Source organism: Ciconia boyciana, chromosome 3, assembly GCF_034638445.1.
Source record: "Ciconia boyciana chromosome 3, ASM3463844v1, whole genome shotgun sequence".
Classification (NCBI taxonomy): Eukaryota; Metazoa; Chordata; class Aves; order Ciconiiformes; family Ciconiidae; genus Ciconia; species Ciconia boyciana.
This window is the reverse complement of record NC_132936.1, coordinates 117,736,998-117,754,299: the sequence shown is the minus strand read 5'-3', so window position 1 is coordinate 117,754,299 and position 17,302 is coordinate 117,736,998. Positions and strand designations below refer to the sequence as shown.

At 43.4% G+C, this 17,302-nt stretch overlaps 1 protein-coding gene across 1 annotated transcript in view; it reads right to left on the bottom strand.

Moving 5' to 3' along the window:
* Window positions 1–9: 9 nt before the first annotated feature.
* SLC1A4 (solute carrier family 1 member 4) overlaps window positions 10–17,302 on the bottom strand; it is a 34,780-nt gene continuing 17,487 nt past the window's right edge. Inside the window, exons 4-8 of the mRNA XM_072857367.1 lie at window positions 13,031–13,197; window positions 9,290–9,523; window positions 7,979–8,173; window positions 6,497–6,631; window positions 10–4,036 (exon numbers count right to left, since the gene is read on the bottom strand). Coding sequence (XP_072713468.1) covers window positions 3,802–4,036; window positions 6,497–6,631; window positions 7,979–8,173; window positions 9,290–9,523; window positions 13,031–13,197 — 966 coding nt within the window. The 3' untranslated portion in view covers window positions 10–3,801. The remainder of the gene's footprint in view (window positions 4,037–6,496; window positions 6,632–7,978; window positions 8,174–9,289; window positions 9,524–13,030; window positions 13,198–17,302) is intronic.

Below are 17,302 nucleotides of genomic sequence, written 5' to 3'. Positions count from 1 at the left end.
GAAAAATACTGTTTTCTACATGAAATTTATTTCCTCTTGAAAGAAAAAGCAACTGACTAAAGGTTTCCAATTTACAGTCATGTTGGGAGAACATAAACATATGTCTGGTCAAGAGACATTGGAGTTAAGTACCACACCAGTACCAGATTCATGGTGTGCCTGGGTGAGAGCAGAGCAGGTACTACCCGCTGCACCTGCACTGCTGCTGAGCACCTTCTCAGCTCATAGCCTCTTGAAGTGAGGCTGCACGGGGACCTGAAATAGGAAGCTCTCAGTGTAACACAATTGCACTGCAGGTCAAGGACACCACCTAAAATGCACATCCTTCAACAGCCCTTTCATTTGTCTCCCAGTGGCCTTACCTGAAGACCTTGACCACTTGAAGCAAATGGCAAGTCGTCTCATCAGGCTTTTGATCAGGATTCACGTTGTTACAAGGGCAGTTGTTGGAATGTGCCAAATTTTTTACAGTCCAAGAGTGTAATATTGGATCTTTTACATTTGTACCTCAAGAAAAAAAATCTGAAGCCAGGTGGACAGCCCTAGAAGATGCGTCATGGCCACCATGAGGAATGGGAACATCACGGAAAAACAAGAAAGGTAATTTCTGACACAGATGATACCTAAAAGACCAAGAAGATGTTCTGACAAGCAATAGTTACCCAGCATTCCTGCTTCCATGTAAAACTCTGGGATCCCTCTTACTATGCATGAACAACAAAAGAACTGGCACCTTTGTAAGTCTGAAGTAGAGCTTCTGTAAGATTACAGATTTCTGGCAGGTTAAGACCTGAATACTCATGGTTCACATAAACCCTATGGCACCTGTTTCCAGGAGAAGGAATGTTAGATTTCCTTGGTTAAATTCCTGCCACGAGAATGATTTCACCTCCTTAAATCTGACTGCCCTAACAAGCTTTACATGGGACTAGACATTCACATTGATGCAAAACGTGGCAATCCACTAGTGGGGACTGGAAGAGGCATTCTTCAGCAAAGACTTTGAGTTTCTGCATTGCTATTGGAAAATACTAAGAAGACTCTGAGGTATTGGCTTTAATTTACCATTTCCTGGGGTTTACTGTCAGAAAGAATGTGTCACAGCCTATGGCAGCTGCCACAAGGACAAGGCACATTCAAGCTGTGGCACCACAGGGAAGAAAGATCAATACAGCAATGGCAAGGCGCTGCCTGCAAGGAAGACCAGCCTTTGGACTTAACCAGGTGAGTACTTTTACCTGTGGGCAACAACAGTTTTGGGGTGAAAAAAATAAAAATTGAGAAATGTTCTAGTCCAAAGTAGTGTCGTGATGCTTCATGGGAATTGTCATTTCAGTGCTGCCTGCTCATGTCCTGATCCCAGCTGCATGTGTCATGGTGAAGGAGAGCATCAGAGGGGGTAATTGTCTGATGGAGGATAAAATGCCACTACAGTACTCAGCCCACAGGGAACAGTCATGATTTTCAGCTTCCTTGAGACATCCATATACTGCTTTAAAATCAAAGTATTTGGTGTTCTGGTGTATTCAGATTTTTCAAAGACATACTTAGACTTGTTTAAAAAAAAAAAAAGGTTTTGTTGAGAACCATTTTTTCAAACCTCCAACATTTTTCAAAACACCTCTTATTTGTTGACTTTCATTGTCAGCTACAAAGTGCGCTTTTCATTTCCTGAGTTGAAAGGAGTTGGGATGATTCTAATGGGAGGAAATGCAAAGTTTCAGTGGGTCTTGATCTGCTAAAAATGAAATAATAAATACCGGGGCAAAGGATGTCCGTAGAGAATTGTGTTTGTCTCCTTCCATTTTGAAGATGAGCCAAGGAATGACCAAATTTTGTGGACATGGTTATAAACAAACTGGTTAAAAAGAAACTCCACTTGCAGTGGGCTGACTAATCGTTTCTTACTTCGATTGTTTGCATAGCCCTGCTGCACACGATTAAACAGCCAGTAATGACGCACTCACTGTGTTTTCCCTCAGAGGTAGCCACATCTCATTCTGAGCGTCTTTTTGCAAAATTCATTGCGTCCCTTTACAAGGAAGGATGATTTGCAAGTGAAGGCTGCTGCTGCTATGAAATTGGAGCTGCCTCTTCCTAGTGCCATGAACATAAACATCAGCAACTGGATATATTTCCAAGATAGCTTCCTCTGAAGCAAGAGAGGAGAAAGATAAAGGGAGACTTAGCATTACTTTATATCAAAGCTAAGTGTAAATATATATTGCTGAATTAACAGTGTGGAGATTGACTATATGCAATCATCTTGCTAAAGTAGTCAAGGGAAAGTGTCACAAGTCCAGGCAAATCTTGGCATATGCACAGCCATAATTTTGTAACTATTTGCTGTCCAAAAAGCCAAAATAAATCAACAGGATCTTTGCAATGAGTTTGCCGGACTTTGTTCAGGTTTGGGGTACAAATTCAGGCAGTATGTTGTAAAGGAAAAAAGGTGGAGTCAGAATCCAGAAGCATTTGGCTCAGCCTCAAGCAAAGGTTACCATCTGCCGCTAAGCATTACCCTGGCCCAGCACCACCCAGAATTACTAAATGTAAGCTGCTGCCAGAAGGACATTTATAGCAGGACCAAACTCCTAGCAGGAACAGGTATGCAGCTGTCCCAACACACAGAGATCACTGAACTACATAGGGGTTATTTAAGGGTTATAAACTCACCTCTTCCCCTTTCAAGCCAACACTCAGACTTGCCCGTCGTCAGTTCCCACATGATGCATGTTCAGATTTTTTCCTCCCCCATTCAATTTTGCTGGAAGAGGGATATGACTTAACTTGTTTGGACTGACCCATTAAATAAACATGAGCAGGACATGGTGTGCTAGCAAAGGTGCATGCATGTTTTCATGAAGGGAACTGACTTCTTGATTTCTTGATGTCACAGGCAAGCCTCTTTCAGACATAATTATGCTGGAACAGACTCTACATTTTTTTCAGCCCCAGAGGGATTACTTTAACAAAATTTGTGTTCCCTCTGGATTTCTTCCTTAAGAGCTTGGTTAGAAGAAAGGAGAAAACCAGTCCTTGATCTGCATGAAGATCTCCTATGTTTGGTCCCAAGGTTTGAGAGTTACTCACCAAAAAGCAGGAAAGCTGCTATGAGCTGTAATGCAGTGGGGGAATGGAACAAGGGTCAGACTGCTATAAGCTATTAATTCAGATATGAAACAAAAATTAAAAAAAAAAAAAAAGAAAAAGCTAGTTTTCAGGATATATTTGACATTTTTAAGGGACTGGAGAACAGGAGAGGAAGGGGAGTGGGAGAAAAATGTTGCTTCATATCGTGTCTGTAATGGTCAGTAAGTGTTTCCAGGCCAGCAACTAAATTTAAGCAATATTTTCACCCACTCTGGAGTTTCTAGGCTGCATCTCCATTCAAACAGCAGCACAATAAGCTTACGAATTTTTCCCTACAATAAGTACATACTGGGTTTGTCTACTTCCCCATCTCCAACCCATATGAGCCTTTACTAACAGAAGTCTTGTTAAACCAGAAGTCTCAATGGCATTGTTTTCACATACATGTATGTGTGTGCGCACACGCAACACATATACATGTATACATATGAATCATCAAAATACTATTATAAAGCAAGTGTTCTTTCTCAAGACTCCTTCTCTGCCCACCCCACCTCCCTCCCCTTCCCCAGGCCAGCGTATTTCAAAACAGACTGGAACTGAAAACTTTCAAGAGCCATCCAGCCCTTGTTAGCACTGCAAATGTCTAGGTGCGTTAACAAGTCCCTGGTCCACCTCTAGGACGTGTGTTGATGAACAGCCTCTAGTTCACAATACTGATTCCTTGGATTCAGGGTCTGCTGTACTGGTTGTGTTGGAGACTTGGTTTTTGTGGGTTACCAAAGGCGATGTTTCCCCTTCAGACTTGCTGTTAGCAACTGCTTCTACGTTGACTTCCTTTAGCTCCTGCTCTTTGTCTTTCTTTTCTTTTTCATTCAGGTAATTAAGGATGCCAGCTCCTAGGGCATCCCCTTCCACATTCACAACTGTGGTGGTTCGGTCCCTAGTTAAGATCAGAAACAAAAAACAATGCAGCAGGCTTTTAGCTTAAGAGAGTTACAACACAATAAGGGGAGCTGATTCACCCCTGCTGATCCACTAACATCAGTGGAGCTAGACAAGGGAGATGTTGTTACCACAGGTATTTTCCACAGAAGTATCATCACCATTTCAGAATTAAAAATGTGCACTGGAGCTGGTTTAAGGTCAGCCCAACTGTTACTATCGACTAGTTCTGGTCTCTCAGTGGGTTGCAGCAATGGTACTACTCTTTCTCAGGCATGCTTCTTTTCCCAGCCCAGCTCCTTCCTCTTCCCCTTCCCCAGGCCAGCATTTTTCAAATGCAAGTTCAGAGCAGGAACCTAATTTGGGCTTATCCAGAAGGTGAATCAGAGCACCCAGCTCTCTTTTTAAACTATAGACTCGTACCTTAACCCAAACACCTACTTAAGGGGTCCTTCCAAAAGCAGGCAGAATGACTGTGTTCTCTGGATTTCTTGCTAGTAGCACTTGTCCTAATCTTTGGTCCTACAACACAAAACTAATGTGTCCCAGGGTCTAATGGAGGAGGTTTATGGGTCATAAAGAAGAACAATTTCTCCACATGCCTTCTGAAACTTCTGTTAGTCTTTCTGCAGCCTAACTTCAGCATGTGCTCAACTTGTAACTGTGGTCCTCTCTGGTAATTAAACTGCTGGCATTAAAACAAGACATGGGACTCTTCCCTCCTTCCTTCCCCCTTTGGTTACCACAAGGCTGAGTTTCTCGACTAGAACAACCTTGTTGACTACAGAGGGATGCTACATATTTTGAAATGAAGGCAGCCAGCAGACATAGGCTGAGGGCAGCCCGGAGTGAAAGGAAGGGCGAGCTTTTCACTCTTGCCTCCAGGCACTTATGGGTACAGCTTGTGGAAAGCACAGCTACTACTGTAATCCCTGAGGAAGAGAGGATACAAAGAACTATCCACTTCTTTGCCTGTCTCTCCTGTCCTTTGGAGGTGGCTGATCCCCAAGAGGTGACAGCAAGAAAGAGTTCGATGGCCCTAACGAAGCCGCAGGAATATGATTGTGCTCCACAGACACGTGTGATGCCAGAAGGGAAGGAGGTAATACAGCTGCCGCCTTCCCCAGCCTCTGGAATTCAAGAGTGTCCTCAGGCATCCTAATTTCCACATCTGCTGTGGAAGTACACCATCTATACAGAGAGGCTGGTGTTTCCAAAAAGCAATGCAGAGGGATTATGTACAGCCTAAACCAGGAACTGCCCAGAAACCCACCGACTGGGAAAAAACCCCAACAGAATTCAGATCGCTTGACCCATACTGACCAGTCATTTCAGCCCACTACCCAACTTGAACCAGATGGCTTGAAAGCAGATTATGCTTTTAAATTATCAGATCATGCTTACTTCACTAGCATTTAAACTCTAAGCATGCTGTAATTAATGAGTGCTCAGAGAAGTCCTTCCAGTTTGATTTTCTAGTATTTGAAGAACGGCAGCAAGCCAAGCTTGTTTGAGGAAAAGCGGAGACACCCTTTTCCACTGGGCTCATCTGAGCTGTAAGAAGTCACCTGAATGTGGCATTTACACTTATCATGCACTTGTGTCTGGGTCCCCAATACTTAAAGCAAAACAAATTTTCTAGTCTTTCCTTAATCTAATTTAGATGGTACAGAAGGTAAATTTAGGCCTTAACAAGGACATAACTATGCTAAGTGGTGAGATGAGCTCTTCCAAACAGAGCTGGGCAAGGAGATAATCTCTCATGTTTCAGGGAGGGGAATGGCTCTTGGAAAGAAGAGAAGGAGCTGAGCAAAGGTCTGACCTCTTATCTCTTTCCAGGAAGATGGAAAGGAAAGGTGGTAATACTGCGTACTAAACTTGTGACTCCCAGCAGCATGTTCCAGCCGTGACACTGCCCACAGCTGTGATAAGTGCCACAAACCCTCTGTGTCCCTGCCCTGCCAATGGATGGCACCTCTGTGATGCTTGTGTTGGTGCTTTGAGCAGTCTTGAGCTATAAAAATAGTTGAAACAATAGCTGACAACAGCTTCTGATGGAGACTGCTTCCCATATGTGACCAAGAAAGCCTTCTACCACTATTCAGACTCAATTTCCTTTTTCCCCCCTTCCCTCCTAGTGTCCAACTAATTTCCAGCAATGTGAACACCTTCTGAGCAAACTTTTAACAATCCTTCTAAAGGCAATTGAAACCAGGAAGAAACATGTTTCAATAAAGGCTGAGTAAAGAAGCTGAAGAGGGATTTTAGCATACTAACTGCTTTAACTGAGAATGGACCACCTTTTCGACTATCTGTCAAGAGTTACCTGTCCTGCGGGCAGCCATATCTTGTAGAGTTTTATTTTATACTGTGCTATTTTGACTACCTTGCCCCATGTTTCCAGCTGAACATGCTACATGTCATGCAACAGCAGATACATGTGGCCTAAAGTACTTACACAATCCAGTCCACTGCTAATATCAAGGAGAGGTCGTTGGTCGGAAGTCCAATGGCCTCCAAGATGATAGCGATGGTAAGGACTCCTCCGGCTGGGACCCCGGCTGCACCCACGCTGGATGCGGTAGCTGTCACACTGCAAATCAATTTGCGTACCCGGTTACCAGAAGCTCTGCAGCACTCCTCTTCTACACTTACGTCACACACATTTCCCCGCTATGGGAATTGTAAACAAACTCTACAGCATGGGACACACAGATCATTTGCTTCCCAGGCCCTTTCCTGCCTGCCGATGCAAAGTAATGGGTACAGAGCACAGTTGCTCAGCAGGCATCCACAGCAGCTACCACGGCAATGGCTCTGCGTTTAATACCATGATTGCCTTTTCAGAAAAAAAAAAACAATCAACACAACTATATCCTGCTGCCTTACGAATATATCCATTTCAAAGTCACGTATCAGTTCAAATTTGCTGAGTACATTAAATCTCCTGGCCCCAAATCTATAAAGGTAAACCCTGCCATGCAGGGTACTGTCCCTTCTCTGTGTCTCATTTGCATTCAAACACAGACCCTATATCAGGAGCTGGAAACCTGCGGTGCATGTGCTGTAGACATGGACCACACACCTTTTTGTGTGCAGATGTCTACAGCTGAGTTTTCCTTGGGCTATCACTGCATAATCCTCAGGCCTCTGTTAACAGCTGATTTGCTAAGAGTACCTGAAAGTCTAATTTGGCCATCCAGAAATAAAATAATGCCCTAGCCCTGCCTTAAATAGACAAATTATATATGGGAAAGGCAATAAGGAAGGAAATAAAACCTGGGCAGGGAGGGTAAAAAATGCCAGGAACCAGCCCTAGGAGGCATCTGGTGGATACAGGTGTGGCTTGTTGGCACAGCGAGGGGCTAGAACTCCTTGTAGGATCCTCACTTAAGGGATTTTGAGGAGGGAAATGAAGAGAATGACACTTCATGGGATATGGGAAGCCAGCGATGTGATGGTAGGAAGGGCAGAGGTAAGCAGGAGCAGAGTTTTTAGTATGAAATTGATATATAAGGAACTGAGGAACTGGCAGGAAGATTTTCTAAGACATCCAGAGGGGGAATCAGGGGTGGGTAGCTTTCTGGGTAGAGCAGCATGCCTCAATTACCCAGCTTAATGGTGAGTGGAGGGTGGGGGAGTGAGATGCTTAAGGAAGGAGAAGAATTTCGTGTGAGAAACAGCTTTAAACAGCTCAAAGTCTGTTTCAGAATTCAATTACCCCTCCCAGGTTCCACCTTTTATTAAACTGAGATTCTGGCAAATCTTATAAAGCTTGAAAGACTCCATCCTTTAATCACTCTATAATTATGTTTCATAGCAGTTTGCAAGCTTTAGGTCAGAGATGTGGAATGCAAACTGCTAGCTATTAACAGAGAGACCACAGGCTTGAATGTGTCTGGGGGCCAGAAGTATGTGGTTGCAATAGCAAGCAACTTACAGAATTGTGAAGATTTGCCCAGGGTTGAGGTTGACATTGTTCAGCTGAGCAATAAACACAGCTGCCATGCACTGAAAAATAGCAGCTCCATCCATGTTTACAGTGGCCCCGATAGGAAGGATAAACCTGCTGATCCTCTTGTCGACTCCATTGTTCTCCTCAATACACTTGATCATCGACGGGAGAGTGGCTGAGCTAGAAACAGAGAACAGGGAAAAATCAAACACAAAGCATCAGGGTGCACTGAATGGAAAGTTAATGTCTCATGGCTTTCATGTTTCCAACATGCTGCAGACAGGACTGTCAAGACAACGATGCCATTTTATAGTCCCTCTCTGTCATGACAGCACTGCGGGACCCTCCTTGCTACCTTGTTGGTCTTGAGCAGCAGTATTTAATTATCTGCTTCTGTCCAGAAATAGCTGATAAGGACTCTAATCTCCCAGAAGCAAGAACTCATGACTTGACACAGTATGCAGCCTAACAGGGCTGTGGAACGATCAAGTCTCAAACCACAAAAATACACCAGTAGATGTCAATATAAACGCAACAGATGCAACAGCAATCTCTGTTAATGTAGTACCTTCTCAAATGAACAGAAAAATAATAATTAAAAAAAAAACCACTGTGGGATTTATTTCTTGCATTAAAAATTACATGGTTTTATTCATAAACCCTCTCCTACTTGATGTACTTCAGCTCCTGTGGCAGACATGCATCTACTTTAGGAGATGACCTGAAATGATTTTATATAGTTATGATATTTGATCAGGTGTTTGCCCCTTGAGAAAAGAGTAAATGACATGCTTGATAGTTTGGTTATGACAAATAAAAGCTGATCAGGCCAGATCTTTCAAATCAATAATGTTAAGTCCCTTTACACTAGCTAATAAGTGTGCTTTGCTTCTGCAAAATTAGTCTAAACTTGTTCCAAATCCTTCTGAACTTGGAGAACTAAACTTCTCAGTACAAAGTCCCTCACTACGGACCCTCACTTTACTTAAAATTGAAAGGACAGCTGGTAGGATCTTTTTAAGGCAAATACTTTCACCTTTTCCCCAAAAAATTTCCAACTCAGCATCATGCTACAGTCCCAATATTTTGAGAAATTGTTTTCAACAGCTAATTATCAGCATGTGCTGTGTGGCAGGCTGCTGACAGCAGTGAGACTCTCTATGCTCTCAAGTCTCTTTTTGCAACCTCAGGAACAATATTCACACCTAAAACTCAACAGTTTGGTGTTGGGATATAACCAGTTTACAGTGACAAATATAACCAGGCTATAATCCCAAAAGAAGCACAGAAACCCACCTGGAGGAAGTGGCAAAAGCAGTGGCAAGTGGTGTGATAAGTCCTAAGAGAAAACGATACGGATTTTGACGTGTGGATGCAAAATAAATAAGTGGTAGAATGATTCCTCCATGGATGAAGTGGCCCAGAATAGAGGCAAAGATGTATTTTCCCAGACTGGTCACCAGAAGCACAATATCTTCCATTTCCACTATCTTGCTCCCAACAAGGAACATAATGCCAATAGGTACATACCTGTGTAAAGAAATATTACCTGTCATTAAGTAAAAACAAAAAGCCTTGAAAAATATGCCATTTTCCACCCTGGAGATAACATTCTTGTAAAGAATATGCTGCTCCTACTGAAGGGCAGCACCTTATTCACCACACACTCAGGTTAAGCAAATCTGAAAGGCCTCTCTAAGCCTCTTGCTTGGTGGAAGGCAAGCAGTCAAACTGAAAAAGCTCTGTTCACCTAGGCCTTCAAAGACACAGCTAGAGAATGCCGAAGGGAAGCCAAGCGGGAAGCAGAAACGCTCGCAGAAGCTATCAGGACAAGACACTGGTGTGGAGTTTTAGTCCATCGGGGAGGAAGGCAGGCAAAGACCTAAAGCTAAAGTCACTGCTGAAGGGACGGCAGATGGTAGGAAAGAAAAAGGAGCAGTATCACATGTCACTGGAGCAGAGAAAGGAGTGGAAGAGTAGGATCTGATACACGTGGTGACTACCAGCAGAACTATGAAGTTAGGTCATTGAAATGGTAGACATACTGGATGCCAACATATTCAGTCTAGGAAAGAAAAAGCTATGCCCATACCAGAGAGCTTAGTCAAAGGCTGCTGATGCACATGCCAAAGATAGCAGTTAACTCTGCTATTTGCCTACAAAAGACTAAGTTAAATGATCAGGCTTCCAGAGCTTCCCTCAAGCCAACAGCCACGTACACGTACATTCCCATGCCTCCTATCTAGAAACATGCCACGTCTTAGCACGTCAGCATTTGTTTGAGGTTTCCTTTGTCAGGAACATTTGGAGCTGCTCCAGGAGAAGGGCCACCTGCAGGCCACAGCCACGCCTCTGGTCCCAGTAGTGCAGCTGGGAACTGCCCTGAAAAGACAGAATTGCCCTTGCACCCACAGCACAACAGCTACTAAATGAATTGCAGGAATCACTTCAGGCCCAAGATCAGTTCCTCTGAAGCTCTACTTTGGATATCTTGTCTGAGTACCTCTGCTGATGCTGTACATGCTCCATCCATTTCTGCTTCTAAGATTAAGAAATACTAAAAGATCACCCAGCTCTCCAAAACCCTGCCCTAGGCACACATGTGACTACAAAAGATCTGCCTGCACATCTTAGGAATAAAGAACATTTTTTCTCCCACTCTCCCCTCCAACCCAACACCCATGTTCAGAAAAGCTGATCTGTGGAGTCAGGACAAACTTCAGAAGGTTTGGTTAAGCATGCAAAAGTTTGGAAAGCTGGGCAAGCCTTAAGGATGCCCAGATGACTCACTTCTTCCGAGCCTGCCTCTCCCTCAGTGGTTCTGCAGCTCCTCTGTTCTGTGCAGAGAGCACCTCCCTATGCCCCAGATCAATGTGAGCATCCTCTCTCTGTCATCCCTTGGCCAAATCTCTAGCGGGGGCCTGTTGAACCTTCCTCACTTAGCTTCTACCAATTCTGTGACACACTGCCTTTGAACCACATTTCTGAGCACCCCCATTAGCCAGATCTAGCTGAGTCCCAGTCCTCCACAAGCTCTGCAAACATGAACACTGGATACAGAGCTGAGACTGGATCCCTCCCCTTGAAGAGGGAGGCTGGAGAGGAAGGAACTGAAAGTTGAGACCAAAGTGCTGCTAAACACGAGAGCAGCTGCTGAATGGGACTAGATACGAGCTCAAGCTGCCTTTTCTCTTGGTAGTATGATTCCACCCATTCCAAAGTATCCTTTGGGAAGTATATGCAGCTTGACAGATTTTGAATAAATACCAGGATGACACAAGAGCTAAGGAAGGAAAGAGAACAAGTAAGGGCTTTGGTGCACTGCAGTGTTAAGAGTCAGCTGTGGTCCTGATAATCCACAAAGTAAAGGATTATATACCAACTGATTGGCTCAAAGTGTTAGCACTGTAATCAGCTGAATACAAGATACACTGCCTCTTATCAGTACTCAGTGTCCAAGGAATTACACTCAAGAGTAACAGACTTAAGCTGCTTTGAGACTTTGAATTTTTCAATCCCTTATGACAGCAACTAACAGAGAGATCTGCCTGTGTAAAATCAGGTGTTTTGTTAAAACCTTTCTGCTTCTTAGAGGGAGGAAAATAGTAGGAATGAAAAATGCAGAATGAAGGGAGAAAAAATACTTCTGCTAAGGTAAGCTTATAGCTTTTCCAACAGTTTTGGAAAGAGAGTGAGACATGTCCCACTGTTAATTTGTTAGCTAGTTGTCCTTATGAATATTTTTATTTTTGCATGTGAGGTATTAGTACTGTTGGTTTCACAGGAGCAGCCTAGACCCATTTAGCTGCACAAGAACAGCCATGATACTGCTCTGAGGCCCAGATTCATCCTACCTGACAGAAAACCCAGTCAGCAGGCTGGTCCTACCCCAGCTTAGGTGGCCTGAACCGCTCTCTAGAGGTGCCTGCCTCCTCCAATGCTGGTCTCTTGCCTAGTGAGAAAGGTCAGTGCGCTTCAGTTCCTAACATACAGACTTTTTTTGGTGCCAAAAGCTTTGTGAGATCGGTCAGAGCAACAGTCGCCCCATAAACATGTCTGGACTCCAGGGAAGTAAGTGAAATAATGGATTTGCTCATTAATAGGCAGGAGACCAAATAAACAATCAAGCTTAGGAAATACCTATTCTCAGGGATGTGAAATGGAAGAGAGAAGCATCTCTGGAGAAGCAAGCACAAACAAGAAACCAACAGTTGATAGCTCTGCTAGTAACATTAGTTCCTGCTTCACCCAAGAAAATGAAAGAGATCTTAGAAGAGGAACAGAGATTTAAAGATCCACTGTATAACTCAGGCTCTGCTGATAACAATAACAAAACACTCAATAGCCAGCACTACTGTTTCAGTAGGATGGAGAGCATAGTCCTGGATACTGTTCCTCCCTTCTATACAAAGGGACGTAGGTTCTCCATCACCCTTTGATGCAAGTGGATAGATGGAACTCTGTATTCATGCGCTCAACATGGTTTCTCTCAAATCAATATCAGTGAGTGGGCTATCTTCTGGTCTCCTTGGATATCTTTCAGGTCAGTACAAGTAACCTTTTGACCAACAGAAAAATCAAGGCATGAAGCTACGAGTATGATTTTAGTTACGCACTGCATTTGCAAGTGCACTCCAAGCACAAACATCCCTGGCCTTCACATGACCATACTCCTCACTTGCTCACATCTCCTTTATTCATTCAAGGCCAGTGCCTTTAGGCAGATGATGGCAGCTAGCCATGGCCTTACGCTGCTTTGAAATAGAAAGCCTTCTTTCCACTAATTAATCAAAAAGGAGTCCTGGAAAGGATTTTTAAGCAACCCTATGAAGTGTTCCAGACTGATACCTTAAGCTATGCGTGACTGCCTAATTACAGGGCACAAGCAAGAAAAGACCCCATCGTGTGACACCATGACATTCACTTTTGCTGTGATGAGGGATCTGGTAGGAAAAAGCTGGAGAGATGGATAAATGGTGAGATTCCTGAACTGAGCATAATATTGTACTGCAGATATATCTGCAGCCACACACTTACCACATAATCCAGGAAACCAAGACCATAGTTGCCTCATTGAATGAATTAAAGAAGCGAATCAGATCTTCCCCTTCCTGGCCAAGCTTTTTCAGCGCCACTCCTAAAACCAGAGCAAACAGCACCAGTCCCAGGATATTCATCCCTTCAATCTCAGTACCAACAGGGATCTGTAGAGGCAAAAAAAGGCGGCTTGTTAGATGCAAGACCAGCACAAAACCCAATAAAAGGGTCACCTCATTTTGTTGCTGCCCAATCGATCTGAAATCAACAAACAGAACCTATTTTGGGAAGGAAAAACCTATTTTGTTGAAGGAAACCAAACAACAACTGGACACAGTCCAGATACAAACCTCCCTAGTTATGAGCTGGCATGGATTCACTGGAGAAGGAAAGGGCCAGCCACTACCTCCCCTCATGCCCTTCAATACGACACGTGTGCTCTCAGTGACCTGAACAGGAAACCTCCCCGGTTCACTTAGGACAAGCTCCACTGTAGATGCGAAACAGCACGGGCACCAATCGCACATGTGCGGTTAAAAGACTTAAACTTTCCTCCCTCTTTCCCCGTGAGGGAAGATGGGTGTGGGAGAGACCACAGGTATAAATGGCAGATACTGGCGATACTGACTTCCTAGCTCTGCTTATTCCACCAAGCATCATTCACTGTTGGCACTATGATATTCTACCACCTAAAGGAACCATACCTACAAGAGGCTTGCAACAGTCTGGCCCCAAACATGCTCTTATTTCCTAACACCTCTGATGGCAATCTGCTCTCAGAAGCTGCCAGCTCCATGACTTTAGTGCAGTATTTATACCAAGGTGAAAACCAAGAGAAAACAACCAATGTTATGAAGCAGAAGGGGGGGGGGGGGGGGGAGGTGCAAAGGTGGCAAACCGTGGAAACCTACTCATTCAGCTGTCCACATCAGCCGTGGGAGATACAGAGAGAACAAGAAATACCTGTTCCCCTTCTCAGAAATCATGTGGCTGCATGGTAAAAGTAAGAGGATAAAAACAGGATCCACCTGTTGACAAAAACTGGTCTACTCACAAGTCTGCCCTGCTGGTCCTTCACGGTTTGTTTCTCAAAGAGACCTGGAGCTTGTTTGGCAATGTAGTATCATACAAACTGAATGAGTGTTCTTGTGGCTACGTAAAAACATAACTGTTTTGACAAACTAGGTTTCCCCCCCCCCCAGCTTAGCAGTAAAAGCTCAACATGTCAAATTGTTGTTTTATTTGAAAGGGCTTCTAAAACAGATTAGGTTTGTGTACAAGTTTTGGCCTTCTGGCTAGTTTAAATAGACACTAGCTCAACACTAGGAAAGAAAAATATATTCTGAGCTAAAAGCTTGAAATTAATATTGACTAAAGAACTCGGGATACTGATCTGCTAAATCTGATAAAACCAGCCTGCTTGAGATGATATTTTTGCTGGAAGCATCCTGCTGAACTGGACTGTCTCTTAGTGGCAGGTGGAAACAAAGCACTGCATGGAAGGGGATAAAACATAAATTATACAAAAAAGCATGAAGGCTAAACTGCTGTTAACAAAAGTGTTTACAAACAATGAAGGTTCTGGCTTTTTTATTTGCTAGCTACAAAATAATTAGATAAAGGATCTGCAATTTTTTATAGTAGTTGCTTGTTCAGGGCTAAGTTGTCAGTATTCGTTTGATTTCCGATTGAAAGAATTTAAAACATGGACAGGATATTAAGAATGGGGTGCAGTGTATCTCCAGAGATGTCTGAAGCAATGTGCTGTTTTCTCCACACACAGTAACACTTTTCTGTCTGGATAGTTTTGTCTATATTCTGTTTTGTGTGCCTGAAAGCCCTAAACTCTTCTGTGGTTAGAAAAGTTAGACAAAAAAAATTACACCCTCCTATTAATTGAATAACCTGTCTGTGTACATGGCATGCACACATTTTTCTATTTTTCACTTCTGTTGGTAAAACACAACTCTAGGGTAGGAGATAAGGTTTACCATAAGGCTGAAGAGAATCTAACAAAATTTCAGTGACAATTTATCAGTAACAATGTACAAATCGATGTACAGGTCTCAAATTCTATGACTAATTCATTAGCAGGAAGAAAGTAAATGTGTAGTAAAATAACACTGCTATGTCATTTCATCAAAACCAAAGCTTTCTCTGGGAAATGTCACTTTGGGAAAAATGTGAACATTTTTACACCAAAAAACCTCTTACTTTATTCACATGGAGTGAATGCAACACTTTTTCTTTTGACACAACTTTTCACTTTGTTGGTGGTTTTTTTTTTCCCAACTTTTAATTTTATAATAAAACATCTTATATCAGGTTCATTTGATACAAGGCTAATATGAAAAGTTCAGCTTGGAACAGAATTTTACCATAATGGGCTCAAACTTTTTCCACAAAAAAAAATATCCTAAAAACATTGAATGCTCTCTTGTTTTAGTTCTCATTCAGAAAAAAATAGATATCAAACTTTGCTATGGAACAGAAATTCAGTGTTTCAAGCTGCTGAAAGTGCCCAGCATCCTGGCCTGGATGTTACTGGGAGGGAATTTCGTTATACTACTTTATACTGATGTTTTGCAAAGCACTTCCACCCTTTAAACTCCTTCTACCGGAGATTTGCTTCTCAACTCATTAAATGCAGCAGTGTGAGCCTGAAGCCCAGCAGCCCGCTACCGTTTGGGCTTCTCAAAGATCTAGTCTCACGAACGAGGCAGAAGTGTACTGAATCTGCAAGAGGATTACTCAGCTTCCTACCACCTGTATAAGGCACACAGGGTCCCAGAGCAGGACAGAGCTTGGAAGGCACACAGGAGAACCAGGGCCAGAGCTCCTAGTGCTTAATTTGGAAGGTCACTTCCCTGACCAGAGAAGTCCAAGGCTCTTCTAGGTCATTCAATCCCCACAAGCATCAGCCGCTCCACCTTCTTCAGAGCCATGGGTGCCAAAGGCTTGCCAAATTTTGTTCTTGGGAAGCTAGAGGAGGGCAAGAGATAGTAGCGTCTCCAGTTAGCTACAGCCAGGACACAGGTGGCTTCTCACGTTGCCTACTGTGCATAAATTGGCCAATTCTCCTCTAACTGCCCTATACCTCTCCAGAATGACAATACATGGAGTTTAGTCTTCTTTCACCCTTGGAGATGTCTCTCTCCACCTCGCTCCCAGCATTGTGATCACTGCTGCTGCTGTTCAAGTGCTCACACTTACTAGTCCTTCAAGCCTAGCTCTTGTGATCTGGGGACCCCTGAATTATTGGTAACCAGAGGGAGGACTCTGTATAGCCACTAAAAACTTCTTAGCTGTTTCCTCTGTTCACTGTCATCCTGCCATCCCTTTCAGGTCGTGCTCTCCTTTTCTCCCTCGTGAGCCAATTTCTTTCCAACACACAACATTCACCATCACCTCCCATCACTGCAGATGTAGGCAGAAGGTGCATCATTTGCACGGAGTAGTAACGTACTGCAGAAAATTGCTCCCTGCAAATCAAGGGGACAATCTGCAGCATTCAGGGAATTTCACCTCCTTGGAGCACAATATGGAAAGAGTCCAGCAGTAAATCCTCAGCGGAAGATCCTCTCAATCCCAGCCTCTAAAACTGGCAGATGCTGAACAGCCTTTTTGTACTCTAACAGAAGAGTGCATCACCCCAAAGGAGCTGCCAAACCAAGCAGTGTTGTGGACACCAAACAAAAACAGCTTTAATGAGAGCTTTGTTCCTGGATAAACTATGGGACGCGTTATTGTTTGCTGGAAATTATGTGTTCTGGTAGGAAGATTCATGGAGCTCTTCTGGTCCTTGAATCTCTCTGAGGATCCTATTGTTTTTTAGCTCTTGAAACAAAATGCTTATCAAGGAAACAACTGCTGACATTGAGCTGTCCCAGTAGTAGGTGGCTGAAAAGAAAATGCAGCCATGTGATGTGAGGAAGAAGAGCAATCACCAGTTTGTGTATTTTTACTGCTGCCACAAGAGGAACTCCACAGCCTCCCTGTGCTGCAGATGAGGAACCGAGATAGTCCATGCCCCAGGAAGTCTTGCTGCCGAAGAGACAGAGAGGATGTAGTCATAAAAGCTAGGTAAACACGAGGGGAGCATGTGAAACAACAAAAACGACGTGGCTGAGCAGACATTTACGTGCCCCACTATTCATATCATCAGCAAAAGAAGACAGGGCCTATTAACCCGTGTGTGTGTGTGGGAAATATAATCAATGGAAAATTTTGCTCTACACTATTCATATGCAAAGTAGAAAGAAAACATTTCTC